Genomic DNA, 25,355 nt, shown 5'->3' with positions numbered 1-25,355 from the left:
AGTGAAGCTGCATGCCCTCAGGAAAAATTACGGCTGTAGTTTCCCCTTGCTTTCAGCCGTTCGCAGTACCAGCACAGCTAGGCCGTTTTGGTTAGTGTTACAAGGCCAGATTAGTCAGTCATCCAGACCACAGCAAGTCAGTCGAAATGTCGCCAATTTAGTTGTTTAAGTAGTTTTTAGTTGTTTTAGTAGTTTACAGTGTCATGCCCCAATATGCAAAACTATTTAATCCAAAATAAATTTGAGTACTAGGAAATCTTTTCTGAAACTATTTGTCTAAAGTGACACCTTGCAGGGCACTGTAACACACAAGTAGTTCAGACTAGAAAAGAATAGTAGCTTCTGAAGTGTGGTGGTACAGAAGAATGCTGAAGATTAGAAAGGTAAGTCACAATGCTAATGAGGAGGTTTAAATTTCTGGCACAATTTGACAAAAAGAAGGGACCAGTTGAAAGGACACAAGCTGTGGCATCGAGAAATTGTCAGTTTAGTAATGGTGGGAAGCTTGGAGGATAAAACTTGTAGAATGAGACCAGAGCTTCAATAAAGTAACCAGGATCAAATGGATGTTGTACTTTTCAGCTGTTATGCAGAAGAGGCTTGCAAAGTATAGACTAGGGTGGTGAGCCGCATCAAACCAGTTTTTGGATTGAAGACCCACCACCACAATTACAATAACAAGTAATATTCATTTATAAAACTTTGTAAAAATAAAAAAAATGTTTTGTTATAAATATTATTTCCACTGGGAAAATTCAGGCTGCATATGATACCATCATAAGTTGGTTATGTATGTTGGCTGATTTTTCTTTCTTTTTTCAGACAGACACAGAACAGAAGTTCTTAATATTTTAATTATTTGTGAGCACGTTGTAACTTCATGGAAGTCACTGTTACAGCATTAGTGTGAAGCTATAAATTCAGTTCTTTATCACACGTGTTAAAGTGTTAATCCACTATTTCTAGTTAAGATCAGGGTTGGTTCCAGTTGGGCTGGGGTCAAGACTAATTGCAATTTTTGCCAACATATCTGAACAGAAACTGGAGTAATATTTTGCACACATTTTTAAGGGATGATTTACACTCTTCTTGAAATTTAATTCTGTTGTCTCATTGTTTTTAACTATATTCAGTTCCTTATGAGAACTGAACACCGAAGAAACAAGCTTTTTGGGGTGTCATTTACCATGGCCAATGCATAGTTCTTCAGTACTCCTGACTTCTATTAAAACTTTCTAAACAAGGTAAGAATGGTGTAATATGTAGAAACTGAACTAATGGAATACCAACAAGCTGTTAGATAATACAACATCAAGAAATTGTTAAGGGGATTGTTCCACATTAGATGTTTTGAGAGAGAGAGAGAGAGAGAGAGAGAGAGAGAGAGAACAAAAAGAGAAGTAAGTTTACCATGCATTGTACAAGCTTGGCCTTCTTAACCACCTCAATAGACTTTATAATATGTGGAGCAGTTCCTATTATGCTCCAATGACCTGGAAGAATAAAACTTGAGAAGAAAAATATCAGAGCTAGATTGTTCGGATCTAATTGTGTTGGTATTTTTTGTAATATAGGGTGGAGAACTTGCAATAATGAGATTGTGGTTGGAAAAATGCAGCAATAATGCCAAATAACATCACTCAAGAAAGACTTGTAAAAAGAACGTAGAGGCTGCTCATCACGCCACAGTCTTTATTGCAGTGTCGTGCTCTAGGTAATTAGTGAGCCAGACACAATAACAAATACTCCTGAGGTAGTTCATATTTCTCATAAAATATCAAATTCATCAAAATGATGCAATTATATTCTCTCTACAGTCAGCGGCGCATCTCTACACGAGGAGCGGATAAGGGTGTGAAAGAAGACTTTAAGCAAGCAATGAGGCGACAAGCAGCCAGAAGCATTGAGCCACTGGAACCACTGATCATCAGATTTCTTACTTCGGAGAGGACGTTACTAATTCAAGCTCTGCAGTAGTTTTGTCTTCAAACTACAAAAAAGCTAAAATGTATATTTAGAATACTTAAATAAAGACAGTTTTCCAGTTGATATCAAAGCTTAAAATCTCATAAACACAGATTTTGTCACCGTAAAGCTTTATTGTAAACAATGAAATCTTTTACAGTGTAAGATTAGAATTTCATTGTCATTGCTCAGTATATTTGTATAATATTTTGTTATTAAAAATGAATTTATTAAGGAAGAGTAAATAAAATCTTATGTCATTGATGGAGGTGTTTTCATTCTATTTCTATCATGTTGTTTTAAATATACAGTATATTACAGACTTATCTTGTATGCAGACACTGTTACTTACAACAGTAATGCCAGTATTGTTCATGACAATTATCTTTCTTGATAAACTGCCCTGGATTTAGTTTAGCACATTTATAATAGTATTATCAGTAGTAGCTGTCTGTGCCAGAAATATTGTCAGTAATTTTTGAATTAACAATTATTTATATCAGTTATATAGTCATGCCCTCATCAAATACAATTCTGCATTTTATAAAACATAAAACAACCTGGTTCATCTTAAGTGAAGCTCTGTCTAAGAGGCAGAAAAAATCTTGGCACCAGCTACAGATGTTGAGGTTCACTTGTGATGAAGACCTCTTAAAAGTCCAAAGGGTACACTTGAAAGAAGTCTGTAACTCAGACAGCTTAAATGACAATATAGTGCATTTCTAAAATCTTCGTCAATTTCTATGACAACTTGTTTCTATTTGAGAAATGCAGCAAGTATGTAACACTAATCAGCAATCAGTTTGGATATAATAATGACATGTAGGGAGAATGGGAGCTGCATCATAGTCTGAAGGCCAGAGACAAACTAAGCAGAGAATTTACTAGACAATAATGAGAAATGCTGAAGAACATGATGTGACAGACTTAAAGAAATCATTAGTCTTACTAAGAGAATAGAGAGCTACCCAAACAATACTAAAATAATATGGTTAGTTGTGGAAGAAGTGTAAGGGAAAATGGTGGCCATTTAAAGATAATACATCTGTTCTATGCAAGTACTGTCAGCGATTGATCAGAGTTGTGCAAAATATTGAACAGCCATTTCCTGTCATTGGTTGACAAATTAAAGCAAAATTTTATTGATACAAGAAAATATGCAACACCCTTAAAAGCTGATGTCCCAAGATAATTATGTCACCTGCTGGCAGCAAGAAGCAAATTTAATCCCTTAAACCACTGAAAAGTCAAAACTCAATATTGATGTGATGAAACATTCAGTATGCTGATGAAGGATCTCTGCCCCATACATTAGCACCTTTGTTCTTAGTAACCTGTGGAAAGCATCTTTCCATTTCAGTTAGTTTCCATATAGATTAAAATCCTCATTAATAGATTAGATTAATAAAAAATGTGAAAGGGATAATGTAAACAACCACAACCTGTTCTCACTTCCTGTATTTTCCAATGTTTTGAACACAGCAATGTATGAGAGAGGATTTTTTTATATATTTTGATTTGTTTATTGGTGGTAGGCGTATATACTTTCAGCCAGCATTTTAATACATAGACAGTAAAGCTGATACTTAAAAAAAATGTAAAGATGTGCAAAGTACATAATAGCTGATAACTAGTGCTCGGATTTTTAGGTTTTTATAAAATGGATTTTAGCCCCTTTATTTTCTTGGAATAGACCTTTTTAGATTCAAACAAATTATTTTAACCTTTCTGGGGTCCTTTAATGAAAAATATAATGAACACTAAGATTAGCATAGAAAAATGTATGATTTTGACACATTTATTCCAGGCCTTTGTGAAAAATAAACAATTAACAATTCCTTATACTGGAACTAAAAAAAAGCATAAATAATTGGGATGTTTATCTAGTTTACAGTTATTTTCTTTTTAAATAATATTTTAATGAAAACTCTTTTACTGAAAAATTCTTTTCATGTGTCACTCACATAAAAACACACACTTCATATGTGTACCTATATATGACCACAATTAATGGCCTAATGCTACACTTAAGAAGGAATTTCATATTGTTGTTGTTGTCTTCAGTCCGAAGACAGGTTTGGTGCATCTCTCCATGCTCCATGGAATTTTATATTACATTTTGGTGTTGCAGTACATAATCACATTTATAAGGGGCAGCAGCCTTTTCAGTAGTTGCGGGGGTAACAGTCTGGATGACTGACTGATCTGGCCTTGTAACACTAACCAAAATGGCCTTTCTGTGCTGGTAATGTGAACGGCTGAAAGCAAGGGGAAACTACAGCCGTAATTTTTCCTGAGGGCATGCAGCTTTACTGTATGGATAATGATGATGGTGTCCTCTTGGGTAAAATACTCCGGAGGTAGAATAGCCCCCATTCGGATCTCCGGGCGGCTGCTCAGGAGGACGCTGTTATCAGGGGAAAGAAAACTGGCATTCTACGGATCGGAGTGTGGAATGTCAGCTCCCTTAATCGGGCAGGTAGGTTAGAAAATTTAAAACGGGAAATGGATAGGTTTAAGTTAGATATAGTGGGAATTAGTGAAGTTCGGTGGTAGGAGGAACAAGACTTTTGGTCAGGTGAATACAGGGTTATAAATACAAAATCAAATAGGGGTAATGCAGGAGTAGGTTTAATAATGAATAGGAAAATAGGAATGCGGGTAAGCTACTACAAACAGCATAGTGAACGCAATATTGTGGCCAAGATAGATACGAAGCCCACGCCTACCACAGTAGTATAAGTTTATATGCCAACTAGCTCTGCAGATGAGGAAGAGATTGATGAAATGTATGATGAGATAAAAGAAATTATTCAGATAGTGAAGGAAGACGAAAATTTAATAGTCATGGGTGACTGGAACTCGACAGTAGGAAAAGGAAGAGAGGGAAACGTAGTAGGTGAATATGGAATGGGAGTAAGGAATGAAAGAGGAAGCCGCCTGGTAGAATTTTGCACAGAGCATAACTTAATCATAGCTAACACTTGGTTCAAGAATCACGAAAAAAGGTTGTATACATGGAAGAACCCTGGATATACTAGAAGGTCTCAGATAGATTATATAATGGTAAGACACAGATTCAGGAACCAGGTTTTAAATTATAAGACATTTCCAGGGGTAGATGTGGACTCTGACCACAATCTATTGGTTATGAACTGTAGATTAAAACTGAAGAAACTGCAAAAAGGTGGGAAATTGAGGAGATGGTACCTGGATAAACTGAAAGAACCAGAGGTTGTAGAGAGCTTCAGGGAGAGCATTAGGGAACGATTGACAAGAATAGGGGAATGAAATACAGTAGAAGAAGGATGGGTAGCTTAGAGAGATGAAATAGCGAAGATAGCAGACGATCAAGTAGGTAAAAAGATGAGAGCTAATAGAAATCCTTGGATAACAGAAGAGATATTGAATTTAATTGATGAAAGGAGAAAACACAAAAATGCAGTAAATAAAGCAGGCAAAAAGGAATACAAACATCTCAAAAATGAGATCGACAGGAAGTGCAAAATGGCTAAGCAGGGATGGCTAGAGGCCAATGTAAGGATGTAGAGGAGCATATCACTACGGGTAAGATAGATACTGCCTACAGGAAAATTAAAGATACCTTTGAAGAAAAGAGAATGACTTGCATGAATATCAAGAGCTCAGATGGAAACCCAGTACTAAGCAAAGAAGGGAAAGCAGAAAGGTGGTAGGAGTATATAGAGGGTCTATACAAGGGCAATGTACTTGAGGACAATATTATGGAAATTGAAGAGGATGTAGATGAGGTGAAATGGGAGTTATGATACTGCGTGAAGAGTTTGACAGAGCACTGAAAGACCTGAGTCGAAACATGGCCCCGGGAGTAGACAACATTCCATTAGAACTACTGACAGCCTTGGGAGAGCCAGTCCTGACAAAACTCTACCATCTGTTGAGCAAGATGTATGAGACAGGTGAAATACCCTCAGACTTCAAAAAGAATTCCAATCCCAAAGAAAGCAGGTGTTGACAGATGCGAAAATTACCGAACTATCAGTTCAATAAGCCACAGCTGCAAAATACTAATGCAAATCTTTACAGACAAATGGAAAAACTGGTAGAAGCCGACCTCGGGGAAGATCAGTTTGGATTCCGTAGAAATGTTGGAATAGATTAAGGAAAGGCAAACCTACGTTTCTAGCATTTGTAGACTTAGAGAAAGCTTTTGACAATGTTGAGTGGAATACTCTCTTTCAAATTCTGAAGGTGGCAGGGGTAAAATACAGGGAGCAAAAGGCTATTTACAATTTGTACAGAAAGCAGATGGCCGTTATAAGAGTCGAGGGGCATGAAAGGGAAGCAGTGGTTGGGAAGGGAGTGAGACAGGGTTGTAGCTTATCCCCGATGTTATTCGATCTGTATATCGAGCAAGCAGTAAAGGAAACCAAAGAAAAATTTGGAGTAGGTATTAAAATCCATGGAGAAGAAATAAAAATGTTGAGGTTTGCCGAAGACATTGTAATTCCATTTTAATTCTGTCAGAGACAGCAAAGGACCTGAAAGAGCGGCTGAATGGAATGGACAGTGTCATGAAAGGAGGGTATAAGATGAACATCAACAAAAGCAAAACGAGGATAATAGAATGTAGCTGAATTAAGTTGGGTGATGCAGCCACAATTAGATTAGGAAATGAGACGCTTAAAGTAGTAAATGAGTTCTGCTATTTGGGGAGCAAAATAACTGATGATCATCAAAGTAGAGGGATATAAAATGTAGACTGGCAATGGCAAAGAAAGCGTTTCTGAAGAAGAGAAATTTGTTAACATCGAGTACAAATTTAAGTGTCAGGAAGTCGTTTCTGAAAGTATTTGTATCAAGTGTAGCCATGTATGGAAGTGAAACTTGGACGATAAATAGTTTAGACAAGTAGAGAATAGTGCTACAGAAGAATGCTGAAGATTAGATGAGTAGATCATATAACTAATGAGGAGGTATTGAATAGAATTGGAGAGAAGAGAAATTTGTAGCACAACTTGAGTAGAAGAAGGGATTGGTTGGTAGGACATGTTCTGAGGCATCAAGGAATCACCAATTTAGTATTGGAGGGCAGTGTGGAGGGTAAAAATTGTAGAGGGAGACCAAGAGATGAATACACTAAACAGATTCAGAAGAATGTAGGTTGTGGTAGGTACTGGGAGATGAAGCTTGCACAGGATAGAGTAGCATGGAGAGCTGCATCAAACCAGTCTCTGGACTGAAGACCACAACAACAACAAGAAGTTTTGTAAAGTGAAACTTCTTGTGCTTTCTCTCAGTACATTTTTGTAGGCTGAGAAGGATCTTTCTACAGTGCTGGTCACTTTCTTAATAGTGTCATACCTGGGATTCTTTGAAGAATATTCCTTTATTTAGTGACGCATGCTGTACACACTCAACCGGGTATTTCCTCCAGATACCTCTGCACCTTGAAAATGCACTCTCACAGCATTTGTGGCTAGTAACAAGGACTCGTCAAAGGGAACTGCGACATTCATTCAACAAACACTCACCAAAAAAATTATTGCATTTAACTAACATTTGCATAATCCATTATTCAGCAGGTTGCATTTTCTGTAGGCTTTTAGTAGATTTGAAAATTTTGAATGATGAACCATAGATTTTCAAACCTAATGAAGTACTGAACATGCTTTTTACCCTTTTTTATGAAGACACTGACTAAAACAACTTTTAACCAGTCAGGTAACACATTGTCTTCAAAAATACAGTTTCTTATATTTACTAATGGTTTCTCTAACTCATGTTGACATTTCTTCAGTAGAAACAGAGAAATTTTATTTAATCCTGCTGATTTTTTGCTTCTGAGGCTATTGATAAGCTGCAGGATGTTGTCAGTGTATACTACAGATAGTGTACTGCAGTTCAATTTTTTAATTGTCTCATATGATTGCTGTGCATTCTGTTCATGCAGACATCACTTTTAGCAGTCTATGTAAAGTAATCATTAAAAATATTCTAATTGTTAGACGTTCAGAAATGTCTTAATTATTCACAGGTCATGTTCCTTTATTAATTTTATTCTCTCTTGCATCATTTCAGATTTTATTTACTACTGACCAGCAAGACTTTGAAATGTTATCTGAGCTTCGTCTCTGCTGGTTAATTCTTCCTGCTTTTAATTTCTTGATTTCTTTGCAGAGCTGATATTTGCAATGCTCACAGAGTTCTTTATATAACTTGCAGTTTGTCTGTGCAAGCTATCCATGTTTGATTTCTTGTTTTAAATCAAAGGGTATAGATTTTCATTTTAAAGGTGGATTTTTTTATATTCACTTTTTTTAATGCTTATGTGCCCAGCTAGTACTTTAAGAACATGTTTAATTTATTATTGATCCACAATGGTAGTAATTACTCATTCCAAAGATTCCTGATTTTGACTGTATCTTACTATACCAATGTTGCCTGCAGATATTACACACTTGTGCTCGTACATTTTGTTGGTTTCAGTTTGGTATTACATTATAGCACTAAAGTCTGACCTAGTGATCTTAGAGATGAGCATTTGTAATTTCTGCTGAGACGATCTAGTCATAATTTGTTGTAACATAAGTTATTGAACTACCGTGTGATCACTATTCTAATGTGTATCAGTCCATGTAGATCCTTGTCCCCAGAAGATAGGATATGATCTGTAAAGTATTTGCTTTGTGACACTCACTTGAAGTGTCAATGTTCATTTGTCTGAGTATGATGAGATTTACACATTTATGACCTGACATTAACTGAGTCAAAAAACCTGTCAAGTGATTTCAGAAATTTTCTTTGGGGAATCTATACATACCCACAACAAAAAAAGAAACAGTGGAAATATGAAATTGAGCATTGTACTTTTGAACTCATTATCAATGCAAAAATCGCTGCACTTTTATTTATTTATTTACTAAACAGCTTACGATATACATCTATGGAGAATGTCTAAGTACATATTTGCTTTGTCAGTTTTACGTTAAAAACATTGCTTTTACTGACTCAAATTGCAGGTTTGAACAATGGAAACTCCAGGTAGGAATGTCAACAACGTAGAAAAACATAGATTACTACTTACCATAAAGATGACACATTAATTTGCAGGCAGGCAGCACAATTAAAAGACACACATAAGTTTTCAGCTGCAGCCTTTGTCAGAAAGAGAGAACCATATGATTTTCATTCACACAAGCAAGCACACCTTGCGCACACATGACAACCAACTCGGACAGCAACTATCACATGGGATGGAAGCAGCAATCTAAAGGGGGTGGTGAAGGGGAAGGGATAGCAGTGTACAGGTGGGGGGAGAGAGGAGCAGTGTTTGGTGGAGTGTGCAGGGACTAGAATGGTAACACGTGCAGTGTCAATAGATTGTAGGGCAGGGAGGTGGTGAAAACGGAGTGAAAAAGGAGAGGAGCGGGAGAAGTTGGGCGAGTGCACTTGTGGAGGGCAGCAAACAAAGAAGATGGGAGATAAGAATGGGAAAGAGGGGATAGAACAGAGGGGGATGGAAACTGTTGGTTGGAAGGTGTGGGGACAGTATATTACTATAGGTTTAGGATGGGATAATTACACAAGTGGAAAATATGTTGTAAGGATAACTACCATCTAAGCAGTTCAGAAAATCTGGCGGTAGAGGGGATGATCCACATGGCTCGGGTAGTGAAGTGGCCATTTAAATCCAACATGTTACGTTCAGCTGCATGTTGAGCCACAGGAGGGTTTACTTTGCTCTTGGCCGTAGTTTGGTGGTGGCCATGCATCCTAGTGGGCAACTGTTGGTAGTCACATCAATATAATAAGCTGTGCAATGATTGCAGCAGAGCTGGTAAATTACATGGCTCCCTTCACAGGTGGTCCAGCCCCTGATGGGATAGGATAAACCTGTGACAGCACTTCTTTGGTGCTTCAGTGTACAAATTACTTCATTATCTTTGAGCCAGTGCTCAGTTACACAAGCAACAGCACAATTTGGAAACTTGATAAACGACAAGCCAGAAGTCGAAAACATTTTGAATAATCATTTTTTAAATGTTGTAGAGAAAATAGGATCTAAATGTTCATTAGAAGAAGCAAGGCAGTTCATGGAAGAGGCCTTAGCCACACCATTTGATACAATTGGAATTCCACCCACCTCTCCATCTGAAATTAGGAGGATAATAAACTCTCTCAAGAATAAAAACTCACATTGGATTGATGGCATTTCCAGCATGAAAATAAAAGCTTGTTCCCAAGAAATAAGTGAGATTCTTAGCCACATATGTAATAGCTCTCTGAAGCAGGGTATTTTCCCAGATAGACTGAAGTATGCCATTGTTATACCACTGCATAAAAAAGGGGATACGTCTGATGTCAACAACTACCGCCCAATCTCTCTTCTGACTGCCTTATCCAAAATTCTTGAAAAAGTAATGCATTGTAGAGCAGCTTCACACTTTTGTAAAAATAAAGTTTTAAGAAAATGTCAGTTTGGTTTCCAGAAGGGTTTTTCAACGGAAAATGCTATATATACTTTCACTAATGAAATATTAAATGCTCTGAGTAACCGGGAGTCACCCGTTGGGATTTTTTGTGATCTATCAAAGGCATTTGATGTGTAAATCATGGAATACTTCTAGATAAGCTCAAGTATTGTGGTATGAATGGGACAGTGCTCAAATGGTTTAAATGATACCTAACTGGAAGAGTGCAGAAAGTTGAAAAAAACAGTTCACATAATATGCAAAAAACTGGTGATTTCTCAAACTGTGGAACAATCAAGAATGGGGTGCCGCAAGGTTCGGTCTTGGGTCCTCTGCTGTTCTTAATATATATTAATATATATTCATGAAGATGCAAAGCTGGTACTTTTTGCCGATGATGCAAGTATAGCTATCACATCCGACAGACAAGAATTAACTGGTGAAATTGCAAACGATGTTTTTCAGAAAATCATTAAGTGGTTCTCTGCAAATGGTCTCTCATTAAACTTTGACAAAACACAGTATATACAGTTCCACACAGTAAGACCCCACTAATAAATATAGACTTCGATCAGAAATCGGTAGCTAAGGCAGAATATTCAAAATTTCTAGGTGTATGCATTGATGAGGGGTTGAACTGGAAAAAACACACTGAGGATCTGCTGAAGTGTTTGAGTTCAGCTACTTATGCTATTAGGGTCATTGCAAATTTTGGTGATATACATCTGAGTAAATTAGCTTACCACGCCTATTTTCATTCTCTGCTTTCGTATTGCATCATATTCTGGGGTAACTCATCATTGAGTAAAAGAGTGTTCATTGCACAAAAGTGTGTAATCAGAATAATAGCTGGAGCTCATCCAAGATCATCCTGCAGACACTTATTTAAAGAGCTAGAAATCTTCACTGTAGCCTCACAAAATATATATATATATATATATATATATATATATACACACACACACACACACACACACACACACACACACACACACACACACTTATAAAATTTCTTATTAACAATCCAAATGAATTCAAAAGTAATAGCAGTGTACATGGCTACAACACTAGGAGAAAGGATGACCTTCACTACTCAAGGTTAAATCTAACTTTCGCTCAGAAGGGGGTAAATTATACTGCCACAAAAGTCTTTGGTCATTTACCTAATAGCATCAAAAGCATTTAAAAGGAAATATTAAAAGAATTTCTTAATGGCAACTCCTTCTACTCATTAGATGAATTTTTGGATATAGTAAGTCGATAATTTCCCAACTTCAAAAAAAAAAAAAAAAAAAAAAAAAAAAAAAAAAAAAAAAACAGGGGTGTCATTTAATATTTTGTCTAATGTAATATCTTGTATAAGCACCTTTTATTAACCTGACATGTTCCACATCATTACGAAGTGTCCTATTCATGATATATGGAACAAGTACTAATCTAATCTAATTTAATCTTAATTCTATATCACTGCTTTCTATAGCTAATTGGAAGTTTACAAGCTTATTTTTAATGGACTTTATGTTTTGATGTGTAGTTATTATCTGATTAAGTGACGTATTTACTTCTCCTGTACTTAACTTTTTGTCATTTTTATAGCTCCCATCAGAAGAAATCTCTTAAGTGAACTGGAGTTACTCTTCTTTTTATGTTGAGAACTTCACTTCTGGTGAGGCTGTATCTTCACTCTCTGTGCTGAAACTGTGTCTTTCTCTGCTTCTGCTTGTCTTCATTAGATGGTGATTTTACTGTTGTCTTCTTTCTGTTGTGCAGAAGGTTAGTTGATGTTTCTGATGCCAGGTTCACTTCTTTGGAGGTATTTGATCAGTTTGCACTTCTGTATTCTGTTCTGGTTCTTTTGTTTTCTCCAGTGGAGAATGATTTTGTAGTTGTGGTTTAGCGATTGCTAAATGTTGCTGTGTACCTGAATTGCAACAACAGAGTGTCAGCTTTTTATCACAGGATTTGTTCTGCCTTTCTGACACAATATTGGCTATTCGTTTGGCTATCATCTGTTTCCCATAATCGTTAAGATGTAGGCCATGCAAAGTATGAAATATTTGCCCAATACTGTTAATGTCTATAATCTGCAAATTTCTGATGTTTATCTGCCATTTCAGTTTCTTTGTTCACACACGACCATTGTGGTAAGTCATATCTATGTGGTATGTTTATATGAGTAAGGTGGCTTAAGCATCTTTTCAAATTTTGTATGGCCTTTTGAGTTTCATTTTTATGCCCATTGTTCGATCCTCCTAATAATACAACAAAATCATTTTGATTAAGACTGGTACAATCAGCAGATTGCACTAACTTCCCTACTTTTGAGAATGAGGTGTTTGGTGTATTAACACTTGTTGCTTTTAGCTAAACTGACTTATTGAAAATTTCCGCTAGTCCACAACAACATGGCTGTTCGCCAACATTGTTATTTTGCTTCTGATATTTACCTTTTTTTCATGAGTAGTTCTGTGATTTGTTTGCGTTGATTAACTAATGCATTTTGCTAATTGATGCACTCATCTTGTACTTCAGCTATGTTTTGTTAGTTCTGTTGCAATAACAACCCACATCTATGCTGTAAAGCATGACTCTCTTGAATTAACACCGATGTAATTTCTGATTTACTTCTATGTTGTGAAGTTTAAGCATACAGAGCAAATCCAGGCTTCACAATCACACAACTGTTTTACATGTTGTGAACATTACACCTTTAGTAGGACATTTTTTGCAGTAGCACTGTTTTGTAATCATCATTTATTCCATTATCTTGTGAAATAATGTTGATGCTTCACAGGGTGTACTGTTTTTGCATTTGTTGAGTTTCTTATCCCTTAATTCACTAAAATTTGAGACTACATCACACGCTATTCATGTTCTTACATTATAAACATTGAGATTTCCACATGTTGAACACTTTTTCTCGTTTTGATTAGCTAAAACACTGGGGGCTATAAAAATACAACTTACACTAGGCACCATACTGTAAACTTTGTCTATGTGTAAATTGAATGTGGATGGAGGAGAAAGGAAATGAAAGGGAAGGGGCTACTGATGTCAGGTGCATCGGGAGTTTACACAGAAACAGCAGCAACAAGTGAAACCGTGTGCTGGACTGGGATTCGAATTCGGGATTTCCTGCATACTAGGCAGTTGCATTAACCACTGTGTCACCTGAATACAGTGTTTATCACAACTGCGCAGACTGTCTCGGCATGCTAGGTGGTCGTGTGGGTTGGCCGAGAGCCATTCCAAGACAGTCCACATACTTGCGATAAACACTGTGTCCGATTGGCGCAGAGTGTTAACGCAACTGCCTAGTAAGCAGAAGATACTGGGTGTACATATAAAGTATCACAGCTGCAGATTCCATATGGTTTATGTTCTTTAAGACATGTCCAAAAGAACAGACACCACGCATTCACAGGACTCTACAAATCTCTGATGGTTGTCAGAGAACATGAATGGTATCTTTATAAATTATGACATTGTCCAAGATTTTGCTAATGCTACTAAGGACTTCTTCAGAATACTCTGTTACAATTTCTGGGTAATTGCTAGATTGGGTTTATGTTATGAATAAATTAATCACTAGAACTTAAGTTAAACTACTTGTCTACCTGAAAAAGTCCCCTAAAAACCAATTTAAACCACAGAGGTATTTTTAAATAACTGTTCTCAACCCTGCTTGTGTCAAGTGGAGTAGGAGAGAGGAAGAAAGCTACACATTCTTGTGCCATGCAACAACTTCCTCTTCTTTCCACATTTCCATCACATGCATCTGCTGCCTATATCACACTGATTGTAGTGGTTAGCACACTGGACTCACAATCGAGAGGACGACAGTTAAAACCCACGTCTGACCATCCTGATGTATGTTTTCTGTGGTTTCCCTAAATCACTTCAGGCAAATGCAGGAATGGTTCCTTTGAAAGGACATATCTGACTTCCTTCCCCATCCTTCCCAAATGGGACCGATGACCTCGTTGTTTGATATCCCCCACCCCAATTCTGCCAACCAATCAACACAGTTGTAGAACATTTTACTCTGAATTAGTGCAGCTGTTGGAGGGCATTGAAACAAAAGTGAAGTTTCTTTGAACCATTAACAATGAAAACAGAGATTACAAAGATATCTGCTGTGCTCAGGAAGATGTTTGCATGCGTAAATCTGTGTAACTACGAGCATCACTGGATAAAACATGTGGAGCTACAGTCATGAGCAGTTGAAAAAGACGTAGGTGCTTTGTTGGAGTGAGCACCCTTGTTACCATGGTGCATGGAATAGTTCAGCATATCTCATGATTGAGATGTCATCAGACCTTGTGCTTGTCATGTGTGTTATCCTAATTTGGGGAAAGTAATAGAAGAGATGCCTTCATAAAATCCACTTTAACAGTCATGTTGAAGGAGATGCTAGGCAGTGAGGGATGGACACTGAAGAACATGAAGACTGGTTTGATGCAGCTGCATACATTAGTCTATCTGTGAATAACAGCTGCAACCTACATCCACTAAAATATGCTTACCATAGTTGTGCCTTGGTCATCCAGTAGAAATTTGAATATTCAATAGTTGCTTCTCTTTTCTCAAAGATTTCTTTAGTTTTCATTTATATGGTGTCTATGAAGGGTATTCAGCGAGTAATGCAACACTTTTTTTCTCAACCAATTTCAATTGAAAAAATGCAGTATTTGTTGTGGGGCATTCTGGAATATCCCCACTTCAGCCTCTATGGTTTCTTGAAGTTCAGACAGGTGGCTGCACTATACTTAGCTTTCAAAATGGCCTCTGCAACACAGGTGCAAGCAGAGAGATATTGAGTTTATTTTGCTGGACAACCAGGGCATCACAGATATTCATAAGTGCTTGTAGAATGTCTGCAGAGACCCGACACTAAACAAAAGCATGGATGAGTCACTGAGGAAAGCATCATCGCAACAAGGTGACGCAAACCTGTCTGATCTTCCTTGTGCTGGCCAGCCGACACAACTGTGACTCTTGCAATGTTGGAACATGCGGACATCTCATCTCATTTGAGGTTATCAAGGAATCACAATCAGCCTCCTCACTGAATAACTGGACACCTCAGTTTATAGTGCTGCTGCACTCATTCAACAGTTGGGGCACTCAAAAGTGTGCGCCTGCCGGGTTCCTCACTGCTAACAGAAGACTACAATTAGCAACGAAGCATGTGTTTGGCTCAATGATGAATGCACCCCAAAGAAAGCAGTATGTGGGTGATGGGGAGGTTATTGATGCAGCAAGATCTCATGTTGACCAGTAGAGTGGTACCATGGAGGCAAAAAGGCCCTCCCAATAAGGTGGTGTAAGGCCATCACATTGAATGGAGTTTATATTGAATAGTGTTTTGTGGCCAAAAGAGTGAGGAATAATATTAGGTCTACAACTTTGCTTCTGCTGTTTTGTAATAGACGGCAGTAACGGTAAGTGGGGTTCTGGTGGTTGGACATAGGTGTAATACAATAAGCTTACGCATCTGTAAACATAATGCCATAAAAATATTAGTCGATTTGTGATTGCATCATAAGGTTATTCTTGATTAAATACGTCAACTTACGTACCCATTTCTCACCATTTGTGGGAAGTTTTAATTTTCTGCTTTAACATGAAGAAATCTGCAGCTGTGGCTCTTAAAATGCTGGGTAAGATCTATGGTGAGGAAACTATTAGTGGAAGAACGTGCAGAGAATGTTTTCAATGCCTTATGAACAGTGATTTTGATGTCAAAGACCGGCATGGTGGTGGAAGGCAGAACATTTTCGTAGCTACTGTAACATATGAAGACGATCACAGGACATCATTATCGAAAGCAATTGATGTGTTCGAGCCCAGCACTGAAACACAAACGGTCACAATACAGCGATAGACACGTACAGGTAATTTTGTAGCAGGTCAGTGCTCGACCCCATGTCGCAAAACCCGTCAAAATATACGTGTAAACATTGAAATGAGAAGTCCTATCCCTCCCGCTGTATTCTCCATACGTTGCTCTCTCTCTGAATACCACCTTTTTCAATCAGTGGCATACGGTCTGGCTGACCAGCACTTCCAATCGTATGAACAAGTGCAAAATTGAATTGATTCCTGGAGTCCCACAAAAGACGCCCAGTTCTTCCGCCACAGGATTAGTATGCTATCCAAAAGATGGGGGAATGTAGTGGCCAGTGATAGGCAATACTATGAATCATAATTTTTTTTGTAAGTTTTTCACAATAAAGCCCTGAACTTTGAGAAAAAAACGTTGGAAGCAAAGTTGTAGACCTAGTATATGGTGTAATGGAATCCTGAAAAAAACCAACCTGCTTTCAGAAAAAAAAAAGTTTTGTATTACTTTTTGATCGCTACTCTTATATTTCCCATTGTCATGCATGCATCTACAGCATTACATTTATTCTCTAGCCATTTCCACTTTGCTCTTTCTGTCAATCTCATTTTTTTAGTTATGCTTAATTTGATGCATTTTTGTGTTATCTCCTTTCCGGTGGACCATGTCTTTTCATCTAGGTGTTGTTCTGCTCTCTTCACAATTTCATCTCTCAAAGCTATCCATTCATCTTCTATTGTATTTCTTTTTTGTGCTTCCATCAAGTCACTGCCTAATGCTCCCTTTGAAACTTTCAGCAATCTCAGGTTGTTTCAACTCCTGTCCTTGATTTCCTACCTTTCTAGAATTTCTTCAGCTTTAATCTGTATTTCATAATTAATAAATTATGATCAAGTTAACACCTGCTCCCAAAAATGTTTTGCAGTTAACAATCTGTTTTCTAACTCCCTGCCTTACCACTGTACAACCAATCTGAAATCCTCCAGAAACCCCAGGTCTCTTCTATGCACAAAACCTTCTTTCACAAGTTGTGCTCCGTACAAAAATCCAGCATCTGGCTCTCCCTTTCATTTCCTTCCCCCAGTCCATGTTCTCCAGCTATTGTTACTTCTTTTCCTACTACTGACTTCTAGTTCCACATCACAATTAATTTTTTGTCTTCTATAACATATTAACACAGATTTAAATTTTCACAAAAGTAATTTATCAATTCTGCTTCATGTATAAGGCTCAGGTAACAAAATCATGTGGTTGTTGTTAGACCAGATATCATCGGATAGTATTCATTATACTCTAGAAAAATCCCTGAACAAGAAGGAAGCGCAGAAAACTGACTCGTAGAGATGCAGCCAGAGTGGATTGCAAGTGTTATGTCTTTAGGATTGCTGATTCAGATATTTTTCCTGCCACAATGTATTCTGATCCAGTCATAGCACAGTTCTAGCCAAACAAAAGGTGCAAGACAATGGACCTGGAAAAAAAAGGAAACTTGCCTACAGAATTTATTAATTTTGTGAAAAACCTCATTTCCTCCCCTTCCAGTGCTGCATCTATTGAGGGAATATTCTCCATCTATGGGCTCATTTGGTCAAAATTAAAGAATAATTTAGGAGAGAAAAGGCCTGAGGAATTAGAAAAAGTCTATAAATTTCTACCTGCTTCCAAAAAGGACTAAACTGTACTTTACAGCCATCATGATTCTACATCAAGTTACAGTCTTTTCTGGAAATTAAATGTTATTTAATTATGTTTCTTACATGGCAAGAAAAGTTAAAACACAATATTAATAAAATAAATTCCTTTGACTGTAAATAGTTGTCTTCAATAAGTAGGGTAGCTCTTCTTAATTTTTGTAATGCTAACTATGTAACATTTTATATATTAATTAAATTTTCATAATTAAATATTGTTTAATAATACTCATATTTTTTGGTCACATTAAATTGTAACAACCCTGCACCCAATCTATTACCCCAGTCAAGTTGCAGAACTGCAGTCCTAGCACACTGTATTCAGCACAATGTAACATTACTGGTGTGTGTGTTTACTCTAGCTTGAAAAAGGATTTGTCCAAAAGCTAGCTAAGTTTTCTGTCTAAATTGAACAATTCCAGTGTGAAACAATGACAATATTATGAAAAGGATAGATTGTTTCTCACCATATAGAGGAGATGCTGAGTCATAGACAGGCAAAATGAAAATACTGTTACAAAGAAAGCTTTTGGCCAAAAGGCCTTCTTTTAAGTTAGGCAACTTACACAAACATATTCATGCAAATGCAACTCACACACGTGACCACTGTCTCTGGCTGCCAAAGCAAGTCTGCAAGCTACAGCGCATTATGGAAGAAGCAATCTGGTGGTGGAGATAAGGAGGGGAGGTTGGAGCATGGAAGAAGAGGGATAGCAGGTTAGGGATGAGGGGTGGTAAATGTGAAATGTGTTTTATTAATTTCATAACATCCACAGTTTCAGAACATATGTCTGATGTACAGGAGACATATCAAGGTTACAATTTGCTTATTTATAATTTTGTCACACTTACAGTAATACTTTGTGGAGAGTTTACTTACTTGAAATTTGTCAAATTTACAGTATTTACATCAGCTATAACTATCATAAACTTTTATTCCATTTTAGGTATCCAGCTCAAAGTATCACTTCGTCCTTCATGAAATCTTCCACAGAGTAGTAGCATCATTCTATTAGAAAATAATGTAACTTGCTTTTTAAAATATTTATCTTCATATTCATTATGTCACACCCTTTTATTGTGTTGTGAATTTTCATGGCTATATACTGAGGAGTCTGAGCACACAGTTTTAAGTGATGAGGGGTGAGCATAAAGTTCTCTTTAGATCTTGTGTCATAAGAGTGTTCAAAATGATTTTTTTGAATAGATCAGATCTGCTGTGTCGGAAAAAAACCACCTCAAAGATGTATAAAGAGCGGACAGTTAACATTTTTAGGTCTTTAAATAATGGTCAACATGATGCTCTCGGCTGTGCAGAGCACATGTTGTGAATGATTCTTTTTTGCAACTTTAAAATTCGTGTAACATTTCCTGAGTTTCCCCAAAAAATTATGCCATAATGCTGCTTGTGGGAACATAATGGGATGAGGTAGGGAGAGGGTAGGACAGCTAGGTGCAGTCAGGAGGTTAGATGGAGGGAGGGGGAGCAGAAAGAGAGAGAATTAAAAAGACTGTGGAAGTGTTGGTGGAATAGAAGGGTGTGTAGTGCTACATTGGGAACAGGGAAGGAGACAGGTGGGTGAAGGACAGTGACTACTGGTAGTGAAGGTTGAGGCCAGGAGGGTTAGAGCAAAATAGGATACATCCTATGTTCCCGTAATCCTCCTGGCCTCAATCTTCATTAGTCACTGTCCTTCATCAACCTATCCCTTTCCCTGTTCCCACTCCAGCTCTGCACAGCCTTTTATCCCACCAACACAGTCTTTCAACTTCTCTCCTTCCCCCCTCCCCCATTGCCCTCCCTGCCCCAGCCTCCTTACGCCCCCTACCCAAATTGCTTCTCCCACCATGCGCTGTTGCTCGTGGTCTGGCTCCGGCAGCCAGAGATATGGTCATGTATGTGGGAGTTGCTTTTGCATGAATATGTATTGTGTGCATGTTGTCCAATTCAAAAGAAGGCCTTTTGGCCAAAAGTTTACTTGTTTAGCAGCCTTTTTCTTGTGCCTGTCAGCGACTCAGCATCTTCACTATATGATGAGTAACACTCTATCCTTTTCATAATAAAGTTTCCTGTCTTGTTTTTGTGCCTGCTCGCAACTCAATGCCTCCACTATCCAGTGAGTTGTTATATTACTTCTAAATTATAAATAAAACCTCCTTTAGATACATATCTCATTTTGTTCCCACACCCAATGCCTCTTTGCATAGAGGCTCATCGCCATATTATCTACATCTGTATACACACTTTGCACAACTGGTGGGAAGTCTCCCAACTGCTTTACCTACATGATACAAATTGCCAGACCATTATATTTGTATGAATTGAATGATTTCATTTGTGACTCACTGATACAGTAGGCAGAGGATACTTTTGTTTCTTCTTCTTTTTCCTTTCTGTGAAGTGCACAATTTTACATTTTTGCCAAAATCAAACAATGGAAAATCCAGGATGGAATGTTACAATATAATGGAAAGCATAGTTGCTGCTCACTGTACAGCGGAGATGCTGAGTTGCAGAAAGGTACAACAAAAAGACTGTTGGAACATCACCTTTTGGCCAACTCCAAAAATAGACAAAACACACACACACACACACACACACACACACACACACACACACACATACAAATGCAACTTATACACACGTGACCACAGTCTCTGGCAGCCAGAGCCAGACCGTGAGTAGCAGCACATTATGGGAGAGGCAACCGGGGGGCAGGGAGGGAGAGGGATGTAAGGTGGGGGATGGTCAAGTGCTGCTGGGAGCATGCAGGGATGAGTTGGAGAGTAGGGCAGCTAGGTGTAGTCGCGAGGTTAGACAGAGGGCAGGGGAGAGAAGGGAGTAGCAGAAAAGGAGAGAGGTAAAAAGACTGGGTGTGTTGGCGGAATAGAGGGCTGTGTAGTGCTGGAATGGGAACAGGGAAGGGGATAGATGGGTAAGGACAATGAGTAATGAAGGTTGAGGGCAGGAGGGTTATGGGAACTTAGGATGTATTGCAGGGAGAGTTCCCACCAGCACAATTCAGAAAAGCTGATATTGATGGGAAGAATCCAATTGGCAGAGGCTGTGAAGCAGTCATTTAAATGATGAACATTGTTTTCAGCTGTGTGCTCAGCAACAGAGCGGCCCAGTTGTTTCTTGGCCACAGTTTGTCGGGGACCAGCTTGTTGAATGCCATGCCCATGTAGAATGCAGCACAGTGGTTGCAACTTAGCTTGTAGATCTCATGACTGGTTTCACAGGTAGCCCTGCAGTGCTTGTCAGTATGGATGTGATGGCCATGGGTGGCTAGGCTCTGTAGAATGGACTTCCTGGTATGGAGTGATGGCAGCTGTTGAAGTGGAGGTATTGCTGGTTGTTGGTAGGATTTGTGTGGACAGAGATACTGATATAGCCATCTTTGAGGTAGAGGTCAACATTGAGGAAGACGGCTTGAGGAGGACAGGTGAAGTGAATGGGTTGACATTCTGAAGGAATGTGGATAGTGTCCTCACCCTTGATCCAGATCATGAAGGTGTCATCAGTGAATCTGAACCAGATGAGGTGTTTGGGATTCTGGGTGTTTAGAAAGGATTCCTCTAGATGGCCAACGAATATGTTGGCACAGGATGGTGCCATGCGGGTGCCCATAGCCGTACTCCAGATTTGTTTGTAGGTAATGCCTTCAAAGGAGAAGTAATTGTGGGTCAGGATATAGTTGGTCATGGCGACTAGGAAGGAGGTGGTTGGTTTGGAATCCATTGGGTGCTGGAAAAAGTAGTGTTCAATAGTGGTAAGGCCATGGGGATGTTAGTGTAAAGGGAGGTGGCATCAATGGTGATGAGCAGGGCATTGTGGTAAAGGAACAGGAACGGTGGTGAGCTGGCGGAGGAAATGGTTGGTATGTTTTATATAAGAATGTACTTTGAGAGTAATAGGCTGAAGGTGGACTTTGGGGAGAGGTTCTGGGATGCACCTAAGGATTTGAGGAGAGACTGGAGATCCTGCTGGATTTCTGGAATAGAGTCACTGTGGTAGGGTTTGTAGGTGGATGAATCGGACCGATGGTGGATTCCTTCTGCCAGGTAATCCTTGCGGTTCAGAACAAGTGGTGGAGCCTTTGTCAGCAGGTTGGATTATAAGGTCGGGATCAGCTTTTAGGTGGTGGATTGTGGATCTTTTTGTGGATGTAATGTTAGTTTGCATGTTGAGAGATTTGAGGAAGGGTGGTGAGACAAGGTTCAAGGTTAAGAAATTATGGAAAGTTAACAGAGGTTCATTTGGGGACAGTGAGGGTAATCATAGTTGGATGGAGGAGTGTGTGTATGTTGTCTATTCTTGACAAAGGCATTTAAAGCAAGTTGCCAATCTATTTATCACTTTGAAATCTTATTGGGATTTGAGAGAATATTTGTGCAGTGTTCTTTCAGATAGTGCTTCATTACAAATAACTTTATCATCTGCAAAAAGACTGACATTACTATGAATATTGTCTGCCACGTCCTTAATATACTACAGTCAGTTCCACAAAAAAGTGTACACAATAATTTTAAATGGAATGTCCACAAAAAACACCTTTGGTAGTGGTCTCAAATCTGTAATCCATGTGCTTTTGCACAGTGTACAGATAAACAGTGTGAGAGTTGAATGTTTGATTTTGTTGATTGTAGTTTAAGCTGAGTTCAAAACATCTGAAGTGTCACGAGGCAGTGTTCCTTGTAAATCATCCAAAGGGACCAAATCTTTCATAAGAAACTGCTGCTAAAATTCCTAGAAAGTCAAAGACATTCATTGTGAAGTGGTCAAATTATAGGACTATTTAGAGGTTGAAAATGTGGATGATTTACTGGAGAAAGAGTTAAGGTGGCAAGCTATCATTGATAATGGTGACGAGTGGATTAACTATTTGGTAATTGTGCAATTATTAATAACATGTGTTTTTCATGTAAACATATATTTATAATAGTGTCTTTTATTTCATACAGGTTACTTTGTATTTGTATTTGTATTTATTTATTTATCCTGTGGATCACATATTGTACAAAGTACACATGATATAGGACAAGTCATTTTTCTTAACAAATATGTAGTTTGGAAAAAAAAAAAAAAAAAAAAAAAAAAAAAATAGGCAATGGACTGCCATTTAAAAAATGTACACAAAATTGTTCATTGATGAATATAGTAACTTCACATACAGAGAATACAAACAATTTACATGGGGAACTAAGAAACATGTAGGCAATGTAGCGTTACTTTAAATTTACACAAATAATCACTGAGATTACAGAATAGTGAAAATGCCAACTGGAAACACAACAGAAGGACAATGTCATTTAAAAACTACATTAAACATGAAATTAACATTGAGATTTCACAGACAATTAAGTTTTAATACTAATAGAATGTGTACTTGTACATTCAAAAAGCGAGTTAAAAAATTTTGGGAAGTGAAACTGAAACATAGTTGTGTATAGTAGAATTTAGGTTATTATTTTGCCTACAGAATGTTTTACTCTAATCACAGTATTTTACAAAGGAACTTTATAATTTTTCATTTCCAGGAATTATTGTACTGAATAGAAACAGTACACTTTCTTGTGGAACGGACTGCACATGAACAGAAAGTATCCCAATACACTTCCCTGGAGCACATCAGAAGTTACTTCTACTTCTGTTAATGGCTCTCCATCCATGATAACACGCTGCATCACCCTACAAATGAATCCTAAAATCCATTCAAAAATTTGATTTAACACCACATGTGTGTGCTCATCTCAAAAATAAACATTTATGTGATACCGAGTAAAATGCTTTTTGTAAGTCATGAAATGCTGCATTCAGCTGATTGCCTTAATACATGGCTTTTGGGATATCTGTGTATGAAATAAAATGAAATGAGCGTATGGCATCGTTGGCTGGGAGGCCCCTATTCGAGGAAGTTCGGCCGTCAAGATCTGTGTATGATTGATATTCCCAGAATCCATACAGGTTGGCATGGAGGAGAACATTCAGACTGAGATAACACATTATGTTTGAGTTATTATTATGTTCAAAGATTCTACAGCAGATGGGCATCTATTAGATTGGACGATTGTTCTGTGGATCACATTTGCAACCCTTCTTCTTAGTGATTGAGATACGTGTTTTCCTTCAATCACTGGGCACAATTTTTTGTTCCATGGATCTACAATATATTTCGATAGTTAAAATGGAAGCTAATTCAGTTGCACATTTTGTATAGAATCTGAAAGGGATTCCATTGGGTTCTAGAGCCTTGTTTAATTTTAATACAAATTCAAGTCTGCCTTCCTCTTAATTCTGTGTTACTTTTGCTTACTCTACATCTGAAATTTGACAGTGTGCATATGAACTTATTAAAATGAAATGATAATATGACATTATTGGCTGGAAGACCCCATTGGAGTTTGTTCTGCCATCTGGTGCAAGTATTTCTGTTAGATGTTATTTCGGTACCTCACGTGTCAATGGAGACGAGATGAAATGATCAGGGTAACAGATTTATTATCTTCTTATTAAAATTATTTTATTTTATTATTACTTTTTGCTTATAAATGTATGCATTCAGTTATTTTCCTGATAATATATTAAATCTGAGAGATTCATTCTCTCTGCACTCTAAATGCCTTGTCAATCATACTTCTTTAGTATCTGGATCACATATTATACTAACAGATTTAGTTATGAAGTAAAATATTTATTGAATAGTGACAAAAGAGAAAGAAGCACTGAAGATGACGATATTTATATTTTAAAAAAGATACAAGTCATATTATTACAAATGTAGCAGATATTCTTAAGACTTCTTTGACATTATAGATGAGAAGCACAGTTCGTGCACCTGTTTGAGGTGAGGGGTTGGGAAGGGGAACAAAAAAATGCACTGATGGAGCAATACTATATTTAGATCGTCATTTCTTGTTTCAAATAATGGTAATATCAACCATTTGAAAAACAAAATTGGATATGTCAGCTACATTATCTTTAACAGAGATCATTTGACATATTATTATTGGACAGATTCAAATTAAACTAGCAAAGTTTTGTTGTTTCATAATCGGAAACTTCATGAGAATAAGTCACAGTCAACAATTTGACCTGTCCATGTGTGTATTGTAACCTGGAATTTGTGCACATTTTGCCACATTCAGTTCGCATTATTATCGAAAGGACACAAACAGAGAATCCTTTAGCTGCAAATCTTGGAAATACAATGTAGATCACTGTTTTTACCAAGATAAAGCACCACTGAAATCACTACCATCTTCTGCTGGGATGCACATCTGTTGTGCATTTTGCATCCTAATGGTCTCTTGTATGTTCTCACCTTCTCTCAGCAACCTCCTGCTTTGCTGCATAAATGAATTATTCTGTGATGAAGCCAACAAATTAAAGATCCAAGT

At 37.7% G+C, this 25,355-nt stretch overlaps 1 protein-coding gene across 2 annotated transcripts in view; it reads left to right on the top strand.

The window, feature by feature from the left end:
* LOC126419021 (integrator complex subunit 10) overlaps nt 1–2,229 on the top strand; it is a 123,713-nt gene extending 121,484 nt beyond the window's left edge. Inside the window, exons 13-14 of one of the 2 annotated variants that reach the window (XR_007575927.1) lie at nt 1,575–1,714; nt 1,818–1,952. Coding sequence is in view for 1 of the 2 variants with exons in the window: in XM_050086077.1 (XP_049942034.1) it covers nt 1,818–1,977 (160 nt within the window). In the remaining variant the exon portion in view is untranslated. Of the gene's footprint in view, nt 1–1,574; nt 1,715–1,817 lie in introns of both variants that reach the window. The other variant, XM_050086077.1, reaches the window with a different exon arrangement.
* Nucleotides 2,230–25,355: the final 23,126 nt, after the last annotated feature.

The sequence above is a fragment of the Schistocerca serialis genome, chromosome 9, assembly GCF_023864345.2.
Source record: "Schistocerca serialis cubense isolate TAMUIC-IGC-003099 chromosome 9, iqSchSeri2.2, whole genome shotgun sequence".
Classification (NCBI taxonomy): domain Eukaryota; kingdom Metazoa; phylum Arthropoda; class Insecta; order Orthoptera; family Acrididae; genus Schistocerca; species Schistocerca serialis.
The sequence above is the reverse complement of the archived record's forward strand: the minus strand, read 5'-3'. Positions and strand labels throughout refer to the sequence as shown.